This window comes from Vigna unguiculata, chromosome 7, assembly GCF_037176805.1.
Source record: "Vigna unguiculata cultivar grain cowpea cultivar isolate G323 ecotype 2 chromosome 7, ASM3717680v1, whole genome shotgun sequence".
NCBI classification, from domain to species: domain Eukaryota; kingdom Viridiplantae; phylum Streptophyta; class Magnoliopsida; order Fabales; family Fabaceae; genus Vigna; species Vigna unguiculata.
Genome location: NC_140798.1, coordinates 14,403,254 through 14,419,590, shown reverse-complemented (window position 1 = coordinate 14,419,590; position 16,337 = coordinate 14,403,254). Strand labels below are relative to the sequence as shown.

Below are 16,337 nucleotides of genomic sequence, written 5' to 3'. Positions count from 1 at the left end.
CAATGAGATCTGGCTCACCTAGCGAGAATACCTCCTTTTTGCCTCTCTAATATAATTAATTTTGGCACTCACTCAGCAAGCGGTTGACACGTCCAACGAGTTTGCATAACCCAAGCAACCAAAACTGCATAATGCAAGATATCTTTGGCTCTAATGAGTGTCATCATCCTCTTTAAAAGTTAAAAATAATACCAATTCATATAAAATGACTCATTAGCGGCCAATATACCACTTTATAATTTCAATTCAAATTTAACACACTATAGATCAAGTTAACATGCAACCCATATTTTACATTCAATCATTTTTTATTCATCATACAAACTTAATGACAGTCTACAACCAATTTCCTCATCAAACATCATCATTCATTAGAATTCATATATGTTTAGTACAATTATAAATTAAAACTAGCTTTCCTTATCTGGTGTAGAAAACATCCTATACTCAAAATTAGTCTTATAAATCTAGTTCTCACATGATGCTTTAACTACTTACATAGACATCAAATCACATATCTAAATATAACATTACGATTACAACTAAACAGAGATTCACTTCGAATTATTTTGAGCCACATGCATGGATCTTTGAACGACATGTGCCTAACTCTAAAATAGAACAAAAAGTGAACTTACTATATTTAAAATTTTGATTGATCAAAAGTGTAGACTTTCCATTTGTAAATCCATTAAACCACTAGTTGTCTTTGATTGTCAAACAAATAAAAGACGGATTCAGAAATTTAGAGAAAAACAGAAAAAGTTTTAGAAAAAGATTTACATAAAGATTGATAATTTTTATAAAATAAATATTGATTAACGACGAATTGATTTATACTTAAATTATTATTATCACTATTATTCCTCTTAAACTATTTTTAGATCTTTATTATCACTATTATTACTCTTAAACTATTTTTAGATCTTAAGTTTACATTAATTCCACCTTCTTGCGATTTTGAAACAAGTATTGTGAATATTTTACAATTGTAAATAATAACATATTAGTATACCTTATTTTACATAAGTATTCACATCATTTATAAATTCAATAGTGTTTATTGACTGTAGAATTTAATTACAATATAATTTATTTAATCAGAATATTTGATTATAATAAATTTTAATTGTATGAATGCAAGAAACATATTCTACGGAACGCAGAGAGAAAAAATGTGTGTTCGCGTGTTTGAATCAAGCTTATTTATTAGACTGATTTTTTGTCGTATAAAGTAAGATTGGTTGATTTTGTGACTATTTTTCAATTTATTTGGTCAAACAAATAATCCAACATGTCTGGTATACTAATACCAGATCGGGTAATCATATATTTAATTTGATACTAAATAAATTGAAAAACACTCAGTAAATATTAAAACGTGACAACCAAAAATTATATCTTTTAATGTAGAATGGCTTATTTAAAACGTGTGTAGATAGAAATTTTAGAAATAATAGATAATTGTAATTTAATGTTATACACTAGATGAATTTCCTTATAATCAATCACGGAAACTAAAAGGTATAACTTTAATAATTGAATTTATTCTCAAAAGTAAAAACTGCTTCAACATGCACAAACATTACATATGGCTAAAAAAGAAGAAGCTATTTTTAACACAACTTTAATAAATGAAAAGATGGAGTTCTAGGAAGCATGTGGTTTGCGACTTTCAGCAAACCAGAAAATGTGGCTCCGGAATCCTATGGTGTGTGGTTTAGTGCATGTCACGATACGATACGATAGAAGGAAGGGTGAGAAAATGAGATGTGATGAATGTGTTGCGTCCAATTACAATTCTGCAAATGTGCTTGATTCTTGACAGAGTGTAGAGTGTAGACAAAGAAAAAAACTTGATTGAGAATCTAGAAAGAAGATGGAGAAAATATAAATATATATAATAATAATAATAAAAGTACAATCAAGTTAAAGCAGAACATCGATTGAGGAACCGCACAAACCAGACCAGACATGTGGGCCCACACTGCCTAATGCTCTTTCCTCTTTCTCTCTCTCTTTCCGACACACTCTCTCATTTCCATCAACATTCCCACCTAACCGTTTATTATACTCTTCTTCATCTTCTCCAAAAACTCAATTTCCTTTCAAATTCATCCACCCTTTGGCCGTTTCTTCCTCAATTTCAGAAAAAAGAAGATTTTTTGGGTTCTGACTGGTTGTGCTAGTGTTGGGTCGATGTCAACTGTGTCCAGAGATGACAACTTGGTGCTGTCTTCGGAGGACTCTTCTTGCCCAGAAGAGTCTGAGATCGAATTGGGTCTTGGGTTGAGCATCTCAGGCCCTTCTAAGTCTCACCACCATGTCCATGCTCATGCTCCTTCTCCTTATGCTAGGATTTTCAGTTCCAAGGCTTTTCCTTCTTCACCATCACCATCACCTTCCTCTTCTTCCTCTTCCTCTCCCAACATCACTGCTGGCACCAAGAGAGCTGCTGAATCTCTTGTTGCAAATAATCGTCCTAGGTAAATATATATGTCTTATTCTTAAGTTACTTTACCTATCTATGTTGTCTTGTTTTGAAATTGGATAGGTTACCTCAATAAGTCTTTGGTTCGATCTTGTTGAATTTCTCTCTGTTGTGGAACTATGTATGCTGGGTTTTATGCTGCAGTCTAAATTCACCCCTTAATTTGTGAATTAATGGATCACATGGTGTTACTCAGCCAACGGAATTTGATTTGTTGGACTGAGTTTGAGTTCGAAGACTTGATGATTTAAGGAGTTAATGGATTAGAAGTGTACTTGGTGTTTTTGATTGCATTAATTTTACTTTTTTTAATATTAATATCTTAGTACGAGGTTTCCTTTTAGACCAATTTTTCTGTTTGAGATATCGTTTTGTATTGCCACAATCCGCGGGAGGGTTTGATAAATAGTAAGGTGATGATAAATGTAGTGGTATTTTAGAAGTGCGTATTTGTAGGTTTATGATGATCTAGATTCATTCTCAGATGTGGGAAATTTTATACAATAAATTCTCAACGTTGGTGTCTTTCATTCTTGTGAACTCTGAAGAGCAAGATTGCTATGATTTTCCTTTAACATAAGTGAAACTAAATGTTATCGACATCTATGCTGGTTGTTTCTTTAACCCAATTCCATCGACAATTATAAAATCTAATAAATTGAATCTAATGCTTGCTCAAGAGTTTCCTTATAGATAGATCCAACAACGTAAAAAAAAACAAGGAAAGTTTTAATTAGATCAGAATTAGGATCAGCAGGGGGAGATGAAGGGGGCTAAAGTTATATTTTATTAGAGTATTTGGTAAAATTGTATGTGTGATTTTTAGTATTTGGTAAAATTGTATGTGTGACTTTTAATATTTGGAAAAATTGGATTGTGTGCTGCCCATAACTGCAGTACTTAGTTCAGCTCGTGTAAAAAACTATGGTATGTTTCGTCTGATCTGTGGAACATGGTGATATCTAAATAGCTTATTCGTTGGATCAAAATAAAGCAGATGCGGATCTTATGAAGTTGAAGTTTACCCATTTAGTGTGTAAAACTGTACAAAGTTGTTGATTAGCATCATCATAGATGAGTGGTAGAATGATTTGCTTGCTTTTAAATTGTAACCCCTTTTTACTATTTCTAAAATAACTGGTTTGCATTTACTCTTTCTCGACAAAAAAAGATAAAATATTTACCAATATTTTTCTAGTTCTTTCACTCATGGAGTTATCATTTTTGTTGTGATTGAATTTACCGAACAGTCAAGTAGTTGGATGGCCTCCACTTCGGACATATAGAGTGAATAGCTACAACATCCATGCCAAATCAACAGAAGTATTCGACTCAGTGACTGAGAAGACTAAAGGCAACAATACTGTGGTAAGGAAAAGTGCTGACAATGGCAATGATAACAACATTAATGCCAAAGAAAAAAGACAGCTCAGGAGTTCCCTGTTCGTCAAGGTAAATATGGATGGGATACCTATTGGGAGGAAGGTTGATTTGAGCTCTCATAGTTCCTATGAAACCTTAGCACAAACGTTGGAGGACATGTTTAACGAATCAACTACAGTCACCACTTGCAAAGGTGAGTTTACTAGTTGTTGGTCATTATACTCATACTCATAATAATAAAGAGAATGTGTCTCCTTCAGGCTTTAAGGGTATCTTGACATGTTTTTATGATCTCTGAGATTTTATCTGCATCATGAATATTTTATTGACTTTGTATTGTTTCTTTTCTGTGTCTGCATTACATATGGCTTAATAGTTAGTAACTTGAGGCTTCCTCTTTTCTCAGCGAAGTTCTAGGCATATCTTGTGAATAACTCAATTTCATATTCTGAGGTTTGGTGAAAAATAAAAATTAGAAAACTGAGAAGCTTATGTGGGATGCATTCTGCAGAATATATTGTAATGATAAGGGTTTAAATACTATTCTTCCTTTCTCATTTCCCCTGTTCGTATTAAAGATAGATTTATTTTTTGTAGTCCTTTTCTTCGGGCATATCTCTTTATTAGCTATAAAATTATACAAAACTTGAAAAAGATAAGAAACTACCAAACAACAACTTGTTTAGGATTATCTCAACTGCAGTTTCAAGATATTTTTAGGAGTTTTTATATGAAGTAATTATTTTTTTTTCTTTTTCCAAACAGTGACATTAGACAGTGTAAACAAACATACCACAACTTGATGCTAAGATTTCATCTATAAAATATTTTGTTTGAGATAGATGATACCATTTAAAGCTTTCATTGTTTTATATTACTTGTTTCCCCTAAGGGTATTGACATAATTTTCAATAGGAGCAAATGGTGAGGATCATGGAATTATTATTGGAGGAGAAAGGCATTCAAAATTGTTGGATGGATCATCCAAGTTTGTGCTCACTTATGAAGACAAGGAAGGAGATTGGATGCTTGTTGGAGATGTTCCTTGGGGGTAAGTATTTGGTCCACCAATATCAAATTTTCTTTTAGCATGATGTTATTACTGATGCTGCTGTACAAAGATAATTGTGTTGTCAAATAGTACATGTAATGTTTTGGTCAGGTAATTATCAGATTGTATCCATGTTCTAGGAAGCAATGGTTTTATAATTGGAGTGTTTATTTAACTGGTGAAAGTTCTTGTTCATGTTTCTGGTTTATTGGTCTACTAAGGTCAAACTGGTGATATAACATGAAAATATATTCAAGTTCAACAGTAAACATAACATATATACTTATATTATATGGGAGCAAAAAATAGGAGAGGATGGATTTTTGCCTCCTAATTTCACCTTCCCTTCAAGATAAAAAAAAAATCCTTCTCCACTCCCTTCTCTCTGCCACCACTCTCCTCAAACCAGACACAGTATGGTTATATTTTACTGAGGTTGTCCCTTTATAAATAGAGAAAGTTGTTTAAAGTCCGATAAGCTTCCTTAGACCTACTATTAGTATAACTAGGTTTTTGGATGATCTCTATGTGTCTTCCAGGTGAGTATTAACCGCTTTCCTGAAAAAAATCGGCATCAGCCTTTTGTTGTAGACAAGAAGTATGTAGACCCTAAGCTAGAGTATTCTAAGTGTCCTCTCTTGTTCTTCATTGTTACTCTGACATAACCTAATGTCAGAGGATTAGTCTCGTATGAATATTTCCTATTTATTGTCTAAATTTTTATTCACATAATATTAAGAGTAATTTAAATGTCTTAACAGCAATCTCAGGATTTTCTCCTTAAATGTCTGCTACTATAAATTAGTTATTCATCCTAAGTGTCCGCTACTCTAAAGTAAGAAGTTCATTATGGTCCGAAGCACACATAAATGATCGGAGTTAAGATCAATTAGACTTTGAACCATAACTAAATTTTAACATTAAATTTTGTTAGCTATAGAAAAAATAGTTTTTTCATTTAATTAAAGTAATTCTCCAACTTTCCTTAATATAGAATGTCTATAACATAATCACACACATACATACCAATGTACCAAATTGGCTTCCATATTAATAACTTTTAAAATAATCTTCTCAATATTATTAACATAAAACACTTATTCATAATATTTAGGATTAAATATGTTTTTAATACATAAAATTTAATGCGAAATTGGAATTTGTCACGGTTGGAAACATTGATACATTTTGGTTCCCCAATTTTAAAAATGAATGGATATAGTTCTCTTAACCAAATGTGTTAACTTTTTTTTGTACGTGTAAAACGACCTTCAAGACTGACATTTGAACTAGAATGTGTTAAATGGAGCAAACAACTCAAACGCCATCTCAAAACACCACTTGACACGTTAAAAAAATTTAACGCAATTGGCTTAAATCATTCATTTTTAAAGTTTGAGGACCAAATTGTATTAAAGTTTCGAACAGGAAAGAAATCCAATTTGGGGTTAAAGTTTAGGGACTAAAACCATATTTTGGCTTGTAGTAGGCCATCTTTGTGTGCGGTTTCTTTTTAGGGAAGCTCTGTCTATTTGCTTAGCTGATCATAATCTTAACTCCATCGCTGGGTTAGTGAATTGGAACTAATGACTCATAGGGATGGGTTTTATGTGTTCTTGTTCTTAATCTGCAGGCACACCCATCCCACAGATCCTGTAACCACACGATTTACCCTATTTTGTTCCTTTAGAAGGCCCAGGATTCTTTGGAATATGACCATTACCAAAATTTACTGGCATTAGTTTCTTAAAATTTACTGCTGTTTGCACAGCCTTCAACGAAATATTCAAAAACTCAACCTACCATTTGGTGCAATGCTGTATCATATTAGGTCTTGAATAAAGTCATAAACTTAATATATTAGATAGGTTCATGCCGTCTTTCTTTCTTTAACACGCAAAAATATTTCATAATTTTAGTTTTATGTTAGCTTGTATTTTTTCTATCTCACTGAAAACAAGGATCCTGTGTTTCTGTTGTTTGATATTTATGTATCTTGTTTTGTCAATTTGCAATCAGGATGTTCCTTAGCTCGGTGAGGAGGCTAAGAATAATGAGGACATCTGAGGCTAATGGACTTGGTAAGCAAATGCATTATTATTCCAAACTCAACTTACGCCATACTTTTCTTTTTGCTAATGTATACTTGTCTGCAGCCCCAAGATTGGAAGAAAACATCAGACAGAAATGCAAGCCCATATAGATACTGTTTCCATGGTTAAGGACACGGGGATCCTGTCACTTTAAATGTAACACAAATAGAAGAGGAAAAACAGAACGTGAAAAGTAAAGAGATACTGCAAGTATATGGAGTTCTTGAGATTTGAATGATCAAATCTTGCACTTTTGTTTAATTAATTCAGTTTGTTTGTCAGTTTGTTTGTTTGTTTAATTTGGTGTCTTTTTCTCTGCCTCATCATCACTTGGAGGGTGCTGGCTTCATAGATTTTCATGCAACATTACTAATCATACAAAGCAGACTGCTTTTCATAGTGTTGTAAATGTGGAATGTTTTCTAACTTTCTCAGCTATAAAGTTTTGATTGTACTTAATTTCCTTGCTACTGTAATTCAAATTTCCGTTGAATGAATACCTGTTCTAGAAACTGTAATTTTAATATGGCACTCATTGAAAATTGTGAGAAGAATAATGCTTTTAGTGCAAGCCTCGCCCAACTGTCAATAACTTGAAGCACAAGCCATCTCTCGGGTTTACAAAGAATAACTGCGGGAGTTCTGATCTAAAGTCATCATTTCTAGATATTTTTGGCACTCATTTTGATGCAGATGGAGATTGATTTAGACATGGCACAAATGATTCGTAATAAGAATTCCATTGACTATAACCAATGAAAAAGTACTTTATGTGCATGACGAAAATGAAACAAAAAGGGAAAATATATGCGTTCTATTCAAATGACAGTAGATACAATTGCTTTTTAACATGGAAAATTCCTTGCAAAAGTTAATCCATCTTGATGTAGATATTTTAACACCACTGAATTGACTACAGAATTACAAGAAATTAACAAAACTACAGCTATAAGTACAATTAAAATCTGGTAGCCTAAAGAAGGCCATTAACAGGTGGTGTCCTAATAGTAGCTGGGATTTCCTTGTTAGCCGAAAATGTTTCACTGCTTCTGCCACTTTTTCTCCTAGGCTTTGCCTCTCCAAGCATCATTATAACATCCCTCATGGAGGGTCTGTCCTTGGGGAACTTGGCAGTGCATAGAAGTGCTATCTTGAGAACTAAAAGCATCTCTTCTTGAACATACTTACAGTTTCCTACACTTGGGTCTAATGCTTCATGGGGAGATTTTTTGTCTATCTTCCTTCTAATCCACCCTACTATGTCTATAGATTCACCAAACTCGGGATCTAAGGGCCGCTTTCCAGTCAGAAGCTCCAACAGAACCACTCCATAACTGTAAATGTCAATCTTTTCATCCACTTTCAAGGAGTATCCATATTCTGCCAATAAATCAGGGAAATGTTAGCAATATAAACCTTGTAAATTTAATTTGACCTGAAAAAATATAAATGAACTAGTAACTCACCAGGGGCAATGTATCCATAAGATCCAGCAATCATGGAGACTGTTTCATTCTTCCGGAGCATCATCTTGGCCAACCCAAAATCTGCTATCCTTGCCTCAAGATTTGCATCAAGCAGTATATTATTTGACTTAATGTCTCGATGGATAACAGGTGGATGACAATCATGATGAAGATAAACAAGTCCTTCTGCAATTCCTAGAGCTATGTTATATCGGGAAACCCAGTCTACAAGTAATCTCCCAGCTTGTTTACCATGCAGGGCATCTCCAAGGTTTCCATTGTGCATAAATTCATAAACTATCATCACATCAGCGTCATTGTAAAGAAATCCCAATAGTCTTACAATGTTCCTATGCCTTAACCTCCCTAAAAGATTCACCTCACCAACAAGCTCATCACTGCTTCCTACTTCGATATCAGATCCTGATCTCCACAACTTCTTCACAGCCACGATTGTACTAGATTGTGGTATCTCAGCCTTGTAGACAATCCCAGTCGCTCCCATACCAATCATATTTGTATCCTTGATGCAAGATAAAATGTCACTACTTGTAAAATCAAGCCTCTGAAAGGCCATCAATCTCCATGGCCACCCCTTCCTACCCTTATAAAATCTTTCCTGGAAGCACAATCCCTCAGTGTACCACCTTATGTATAAACATCTTGCTACCACAGTTGTAACCCCAATGGCTAGTATTGATGATATTCCAATGATCCATCCTACAATAATGTGCTTTGCATATGTGCTCCCACGCCTTGACGGATATGCAGAGATTTGGCCACATGGGGGGAGGACAGCACCACATAACCCGGCATTCCCCGCAAGATCATTTGGGTTTATTGTTCTTAGCACTCCGTTTTCTGGGACAGGACCTTGTAGCTTGTTGTGCGAGACGTTGAATGTTTCCAGAGCTGGAGAACTACCAAAGTTTCCAGGTATTTGACCACTCAGAGAGTTGTTGGCAAGATCAAGAATGGCCAATGTAGGCATGCTGGCTAATGCTTTTGGGATTTCACCCGTCAATTGGTTGTTCTGTAGGTTCAAGTTTACCAATTTCTGGCATGATGCAAGGCTTGCTGGAATGCCTCCAGAGAGTCCATTCGATGAGAGATCAAGGACACCTAGTGAGGGACAATCCTGGAATTCGTCTGGGATTTCACCTCTCAAGTTGTTGTTCGAGACAATTAAAGTTTGAAGATTTGGAAGGGAAATAATGGTTGAAGGAAGAGAAGAGTGGAGATTGTTTGTGGAAAAATCAATGAAAGAAAGGGATGTAGAAGAACCAATGTCATTAGGAATTCCACCGGTGAGACTATTGTTTGCTAATTCTAACCTCTGAAGCTTCCTAAGCTTACCAAGGCCCACAGGAATTGTCCCAGAAAGAAAATTGTTCTGAATTCGAACACGGACAATCGAAGGACATGTTGATAGGCTTGCTGGAATTGGACCCACGAAGGCATTATTGAAAAGTATGAGCTTGGTGAGATAGCCTTTGGTGCAAAGAGTTTCCGGAATCTCACCAGAGAGCAAATTAGATGATACATCCAACCACTGCAACGGTGAATTCTTGCCAAGGTTTCTAGGCAATGACCCTGACAAGGAATTGTTCCATAGCTCAAGAACCTCAAGTTGAGGCAAGTCTCCAAGGCCAGAAGGCACAGGACCAGATAGCCGGTTACGCATGAAGTTCAGAAGCTGTAAATTCTTCAGCTCACTTATTTCGGCCGGTATATTTCCTGATAACATGTTGTCTGAGAGATCCAGCTGCACCAATGAAGTCATGGTGCCAATTGTCGGTGGAATATTGCCTTCTAATTTGTTTTTGTACAAGAAAACTGTATTCAACAGCTTGAGCTTTCCCAACTCGGCTGGAATTTCACCACCAAGATTGCCTTCTGCTAAATCAAGATACTTTAACTTGGTCAGATTTCCAAACTCGGCTGGAATACCACCTTCAAATTCATTGTATCCAATGATCATGCACTCCAGTGATGAAAGTTGGCCCAACTCTCCGGGGATTTCTCCAGTGAGATTATTCCCAGATAAACCGAGGAACTTCAGCCTGTGCAAATTACCGAAGGATTTTGGAACTGACCCTTCAAAGAAGCTGCCTCTGAAATCCAAAGTCTCCAAGGAAGAGACATTTCCCAGATCCTCAGGAAGAAAGCCAGAGAAATTGTTGCTGGATGCATTTAAGGTCATAAGTCCCAATGCCTTTCCAAGGCCTAATGGAAAGTGACCAGTGAAGAAATTCTGGCTCACATCAAGAGTCTTCAGTGTGGTGAGATTGGGTATGGATGATAATGAAGAGGAAAATTGGTTGCAACACAAGTTGAGAGAAGTAAGACTCTCTAGCCTTTGTATCTGATTGGACACAATTCCACTCAGATTCATGCGGGAGAGATCAAGGCTCTCTACTTCTCCACCTGAGTTGCACTGGACACCAGTCCAGTTACAATGAGCTGCACCCTTCCCTTTTGCTTTGTCCAACAATTTCCAATCAAGAAGGCTATTGAATGGATCAATCAGACCTGCTTTTATAGAAAGTAAAGCAGAAGCTTCATCATTTTCTGCAGCTGCAAAGCCATATGAGAAACAGCACATGCAACAGAAGTAGAAGAAAAACTGAGTTTTCAGCTGCATCTTTGGTTTTCTTCTTTTGTTTGATCAGTGTCTCAGTTGTGCACAATTTGCACTCTACTGGAGGAGAAGGGTGATCATGTGGGGTTTGGACAAAAGACTGACAGAGAGTGACATCTCAAGTTTGTGTGGAAAGGACAAAAGAGGATGGTTAAGGAGTTGATTCGATATATAACACAGTGTAGGCTAATGATAAAACATTGATTAGATGTGATCTCTTTTAAGGGCTTTTGAGGTTACTGGATTGGTATTCCAAGGCAGATAGTAATGTTCATGTAAGGACGGTGAAGCTTTGGAATTATTGGAAGCTCCTCCGACATCAAACATGGGAGAGAATAGAATGTGGCCCTTCTTACTCACTTTCTTTCTAATTCTTCCTTTATGTGTAATCATCTGATCATTGTCAACTTCATGGAGGACTAACGATGCAGTTATTGTATTTTTTTATACATTAAAAAACTCTTCTTTCTTTCTTATTTCTTTATCATGAATCCCTTTTAAGGCAGTTACATTCTTGATTAAACAATTCAGTATAATGGAATGAAAGAATTTTGAACTTCTACATTGAGTGGAATATCGAGGTGAGTTATTTATTTGTTTAGTTTCACCCTTTTGACTCGTTTATCTAGCTAGGTAATAAATAAATGAATACATCATAAATCATCCACTCTGTATGTAATTTTTGAACTAATACCTACCTTTTCCGATATAATATATTCATAATATAAATTGGTATTTTATTAATCAGTTTTACTAATAAATAAATGGTTAGATATACAAGAGATAAATTTATTCACTGGATTACCTTCTTTCTTTATTTCCAATAATATCAATCATAACAGCACTTCCAAGACAACTATTTTATGATTGTTCATATTTTTTATCCTTAAAAGGTCTTGTAATACCTATACATTAATGTCTCCATTACATGATCTTAATGTCTCCATTACAATATCTGAAGTTATATTAGTTTTTTTCTATATTAATACTAATTTATGTTCTTTATACTCTTATGGACGTACGTTGCAGTATCATTCAGAGTAAATTTCATTATGTTGTTCTTTTATAACTCATTAAAAAAGTTATTTCTTTAATTGAATTTACAACTTGACCAGACAATTTAAAAGTTTCACCTCATTAAAATATGTGGTAAAGACAAATTTCATTATATTGTTCTTTTATAACTCATTGAAAGAGTTATTTCTTTAATTGAATCTACAACTTGAGTCACAAAGTTCAAAAGTTTCATCTCATTAAATATTTGGAAAAGACAATCAAATTTCAGTAAAAACATTTAATTCACACTTTAGAACTTTAGAGTGCCGATTAAATATTTTATGACCATGCAAATTGATAACTTTCCTTTCTTCTAAATCATCTGTCAAGGTAAAGATTCAATTTTTATCAACTAAAATATCATTTTCTCTACATGCGCACCTCACACACCCATGAAGACAACCATAATTTTTATTAACCATAATTGCGCACCTAAGTGGATGAAGCCACATCATCGTGATCAAAATTTTGGTACAAATTTCTATATAAATGCATCTCTCCACGTATATGTAGACATTGTCACAACTTTGTGGTTATACCTATAGTACAATTTTGACTACAAGCTTGTCTCTCATACTTACGTGGAAGCAACTATATTTTTGTGCTCTACCAATTCTGGGTCAAATCACAGTCAAATAATAGTGTTTGAATTTTTATGTTTTTAAAAAGAAAAAATTTTGTCCAATCTATTAGTTATAACTTTTGATCTAATTATAAATGTTTGATCAAACAATTGGTATGAGATTCTAGTTATAAGTTTGATTCTGAATGGGATAATTGTTTCAACGGAACGGAAGATTATTGTAGGTTGCACAATTGTCCTATGACATGGACTTGGTAGGTCGAGTCACGATCGAAGAGTACAAATCTTATTGGAACATTTGTTGAGGGAAAGATTGTTGTAAGGTGTATCAATTATCTCATGGCAAATGTCATGTGGGTCAAGTTATAATCGAATCATTGTGTATTGACTATTACGATTGTAAGTAGAAAAAATTGCACCCTCACTATTAACTATAATTTTTGACCTAGTGGTAAGTGTTTGATCCAACATAACCTTTGATGTAATTTTCTATTAGCATGCCTCCTATACTCATGTAGGTAAAAACCACATTTTTTTTATTGAACATGCAGTCTAATTTTCTATGTAAGTGTGTTTTCTATGTAAGTGTGTCCTCCACATCTAGACATGTCAAAGTGAGCCAACCCGGCTCACACGGGTTGGCTCACCACGGGTCGGGTTGGAAATTGTTGAGCTTAACCCGGCTCACTTTCTGGTGAGCCAGAAATTTTTCAACCCGGCTCAACCCACCACGGGTTGGTGGGTTAAGTGAGTTGGCTCACTAACCCGTATAAAAATTAAAAAAAAGATTTTTTTTTTTAAAAAAAAAATCATCGGGAACGAAAGGGAAAGTGGCTAGGCACAGGAGTAGCACGAGCAAAAGAAGCGTCGGCTCGACCACCACCGAACGGCTGGTACCAACGTCGACCACCGCCGCCAAAGAACGACCGACGACCACCACCTCTGGGCACCACCGCCACGAACACGAGTGAGAGGGAAGGGAAGTGCGAGTGGGTCGAAAATGAAAATGAGAACAGAATTAGGTTAGGGATTGGGTTTTCTCTCGACGCGACCACCACCGAACGGCCGCCACCAACGTCGACCACCGCTGCCAAAGAACGACCGACGACCACCACCTGTGGGCACCACCGTGACGGACACGACTGAGAGGGAAGGGAACTACGTTGTGTGGGTCGAAATTGAAAAACGGACACCACCGTTTTTCCTCAGCTCGACCACCACCAAACGGCCGCCACCCAACGTCGACCACCGCCGCCAAAGAACCACCGACGACCACCACCTATGGCACCATCGTCGCGACAGGGAAAGGGAAAGGAAAAGAGAAAGGGAACTGCGCGTTGCGTCACTGCGTGAAAACTGAGTTAGGGATTGCGTAAATTTTTTTCAGATTCTGAAAAATATTAATTTTAAATAATTAATTTTACTAAATTAGGTTTTTTAAAATATAGGTGGGTTGGTGGGTCAGCTCACCATAACCCGGCTCGAACCCGCATAGCCCGTGGGTTAAGTGAGCTCAACCCGTTTTGACCCATTATCGCAAAAAAAAAAAATCCCAACCCGACCCGGCTCGAACCTGTGGTGAGCCGGGTTGGCTCACGGGTTCTGGCTCACATTGACATCTCTATCCACATCGATGTGGTCTTTATCACAACCACAACCCTATGCATGGACCTTTAATACAATTTTCTACACTATCATTTTTCTCATATACATGAACATAATCACACTTCTCTTATTAGCCTTTGATGCATTCTCTCAATGAGTATGCCTTCCACACCTTAGTGATACCATACTTTTGTTAGTGAACCTTTGATGTAATTAGATTTACAAGTGGGCCTCCCAGGACATATGGATGCAACCACACTCTTGTGTCAAACCTTTAATGCATTGTTCTATACAAGTGCATCTCGCATACTTGGACTCAAACACACCTCTACCGGCGAACTTCTAAGTGTGTTTCTCACATCGTTGTGGGTGCATCCACCCCTTTGTTGTTAAACCTTGGTGCAACTTTCTCTACAAATGCATCTCCCCACACTCATGTGAGCTCAACCATACCTCTATGAAAAAATTTATAATGTGATTTTCTACATTAGCATAACATCCATAATTGTGTGGGTGTAACTAGTGGTGGAGCTTCTTTATGTTGGAGGGAGGCATTGGACTCCTATTTTTATTTATTTTTGTGCATATATATTAATTAGTATATAAATAAAAATATATGTTTTTTTAATTTTATTATATTTTATATTTTTAACACTCTTAACTTTTTATACACATAACCACACCTCTTTGAGTGAACCTTTAGTGCAATTTTCTCTATAAGTGTCTATCCCACACTCATGTGGGTGCAACAATGTCCCTGTGGATGGATTTTTATGTAATTCTCTATGTTAGAACAACTCCCACTACCACTTGAATGTGATCACACCTTTGTTGGTGAATCTCTAATGGAGATCTCCAATGCAACACCTTTAAAAGAGAATACCGTAGGATAGGTACATCACTTTGTTAAGATTGACTTGTGTCTAACTAATTGTCGACCTTTTTATTATTGGATGTTTAATCTTTATTTATTAATCACTAAGCATGTTTGGCTTGACTTCGAGCCTTGAGCATTTGTAGATTGAATTCACACATGATCATCTTTAACTTGACTTTAAACCTTTAAAATCTCTAATTGAACTTCATGTTTTGAGTATATCTAACCCAATTTTATACCTATGACATCTCTAGTTTAACTCCATACTTTGAACAATTTTAACTCCACTCGATTGTCTTTAACATATTTGACACGTCTTTACTTCTTAAGTAATTATTTACATTTAAAAAATTCAAATGAACTGCACTCGATATGATAATATAAAATATTGTAAAACTTAAGCAACTAACTAGCATTAATTTATAAGCATAGTCATGTCTTAAAATGAATAAATGGACTAAGTTACGTATAAAAGGATGATAATGTAAAAAAAGGTAAAAACAATCAATCATGCATAAGCAATCAAATATACTCTTAAAATGCTTCAAATGTGTTATAAAAAATTCTATATAAATATTTTGGTACTTAGTTTTTTTTCAAATTGGATGTGAAGATAAACATTCCTTTATTACAAATCCAAGTACTCATGGTATTTGATGAAGTATATCATTACATGTCAAAGTTTCTTTCCCGTTTGTGTTGTTCTAGATTTTTTGTCGAGATTTTGGCATTTATGAAGCTTTGAAGGCCAACTAGGTCATTACCAAAAACAGTGACGGAGGATAATGGTGGCAGTGGGGCCATGCCCCCAAAAATTTTGAATTTTCTTTTATAATAGGTATTTTAAATTTTTTTATTATAGATATCAGATATTTTAATTTTTTTATTATAGATATTAAATCAAATATTTTATTTCTTTTATAAAAATAATAATTAATGTTAGTAAATAATAAAATATAAAATTAAACATAATAAAAAATTGTAATTATACTTAATTATTAATTTGGTCTCAAATTGGAGAAGACAAAATTGAATCATTTTAAAAAGTTGGGAGACTAAATTGAATCGAAAATTCAAATAGAGAGACTAAA

General features: G+C 35.1%; 2 protein-coding genes across 2 annotated transcripts; one reads left to right on the top strand and one right to left on the bottom strand.

Annotated features, from left to right (window-relative positions):
• Positions 1-1,982: 1,982 nt before the first annotated feature.
• On the top strand, positions 1,983-7,477 carry IAA11 (indole-3-acetic acid inducible 11). Its single transcript, XM_028080258.2, has 5 exons — positions 1,983-2,486; positions 3,742-4,067; positions 4,790-4,925; positions 6,945-7,006; positions 7,082-7,477. Exons 1-5 carry the CDS (start codon positions 2,200-2,202, stop codon positions 7,126-7,128), a joined length of 858 nt encoding a protein of 285 aa, XP_027936059.2. The 5' UTR covers positions 1,983-2,199; the 3' UTR covers positions 7,129-7,477.
• A 327-nt stretch (positions 7,478-7,804) lies between these two features.
• Positions 7,805-11,276, bottom strand: LOC114191089 (uncharacterized). The gene is made up of 2 exons (XM_028080257.2): positions 8,485-11,276; positions 7,805-8,398 (listed from the first exon to the last, which is right to left on the bottom strand). The coding sequence occupies exons 1-2, from the start codon at positions 11,126-11,128 to the stop codon at positions 7,992-7,994; spliced, it is 3,051 nt and encodes a 1,016-aa protein (XP_027936058.1). The 5' UTR covers positions 11,129-11,276; the 3' UTR covers positions 7,805-7,991.
• Between the last annotated feature and the right edge of the window lie 5,061 nt (positions 11,277-16,337).

Bases quoted from the DNA above. Each gene is read 5' to 3' on its own strand.
- IAA11 (XM_028080258.2), top strand. From the start codon at position 2,200: ATGTCAACTGTGTCCAGAGATGACAACTTGGTGCTGTCTTCGGAGGAC. The intron at 2,487-3,741 runs GTAAATATATAT...TTTACCGAACAG, and splicing joins GTTGCAAATAATCGTCCTAG to TCAAGTAGTTGGATGGCCTC. The intron at 4,926-6,944 runs GTAAGTATTTGG...ATTTGCAATCAG, and splicing joins GTTGGAGATGTTCCTTGGGG to GATGTTCCTTAGCTCGGTGA.
- LOC114191089 (XM_028080257.2), bottom strand. From the start codon at position 11,128: ATGCAGCTGAAAACTCAGTTTTTCTTCTACTTCTGTTGCATGTGCTGT. The intron at 8,399-8,484 runs GTGAGTTACTAG...ATTTATTGGCAG, and splicing joins TTATGGATACATTGCCCCTG to AATATGGATACTCCTTGAAA.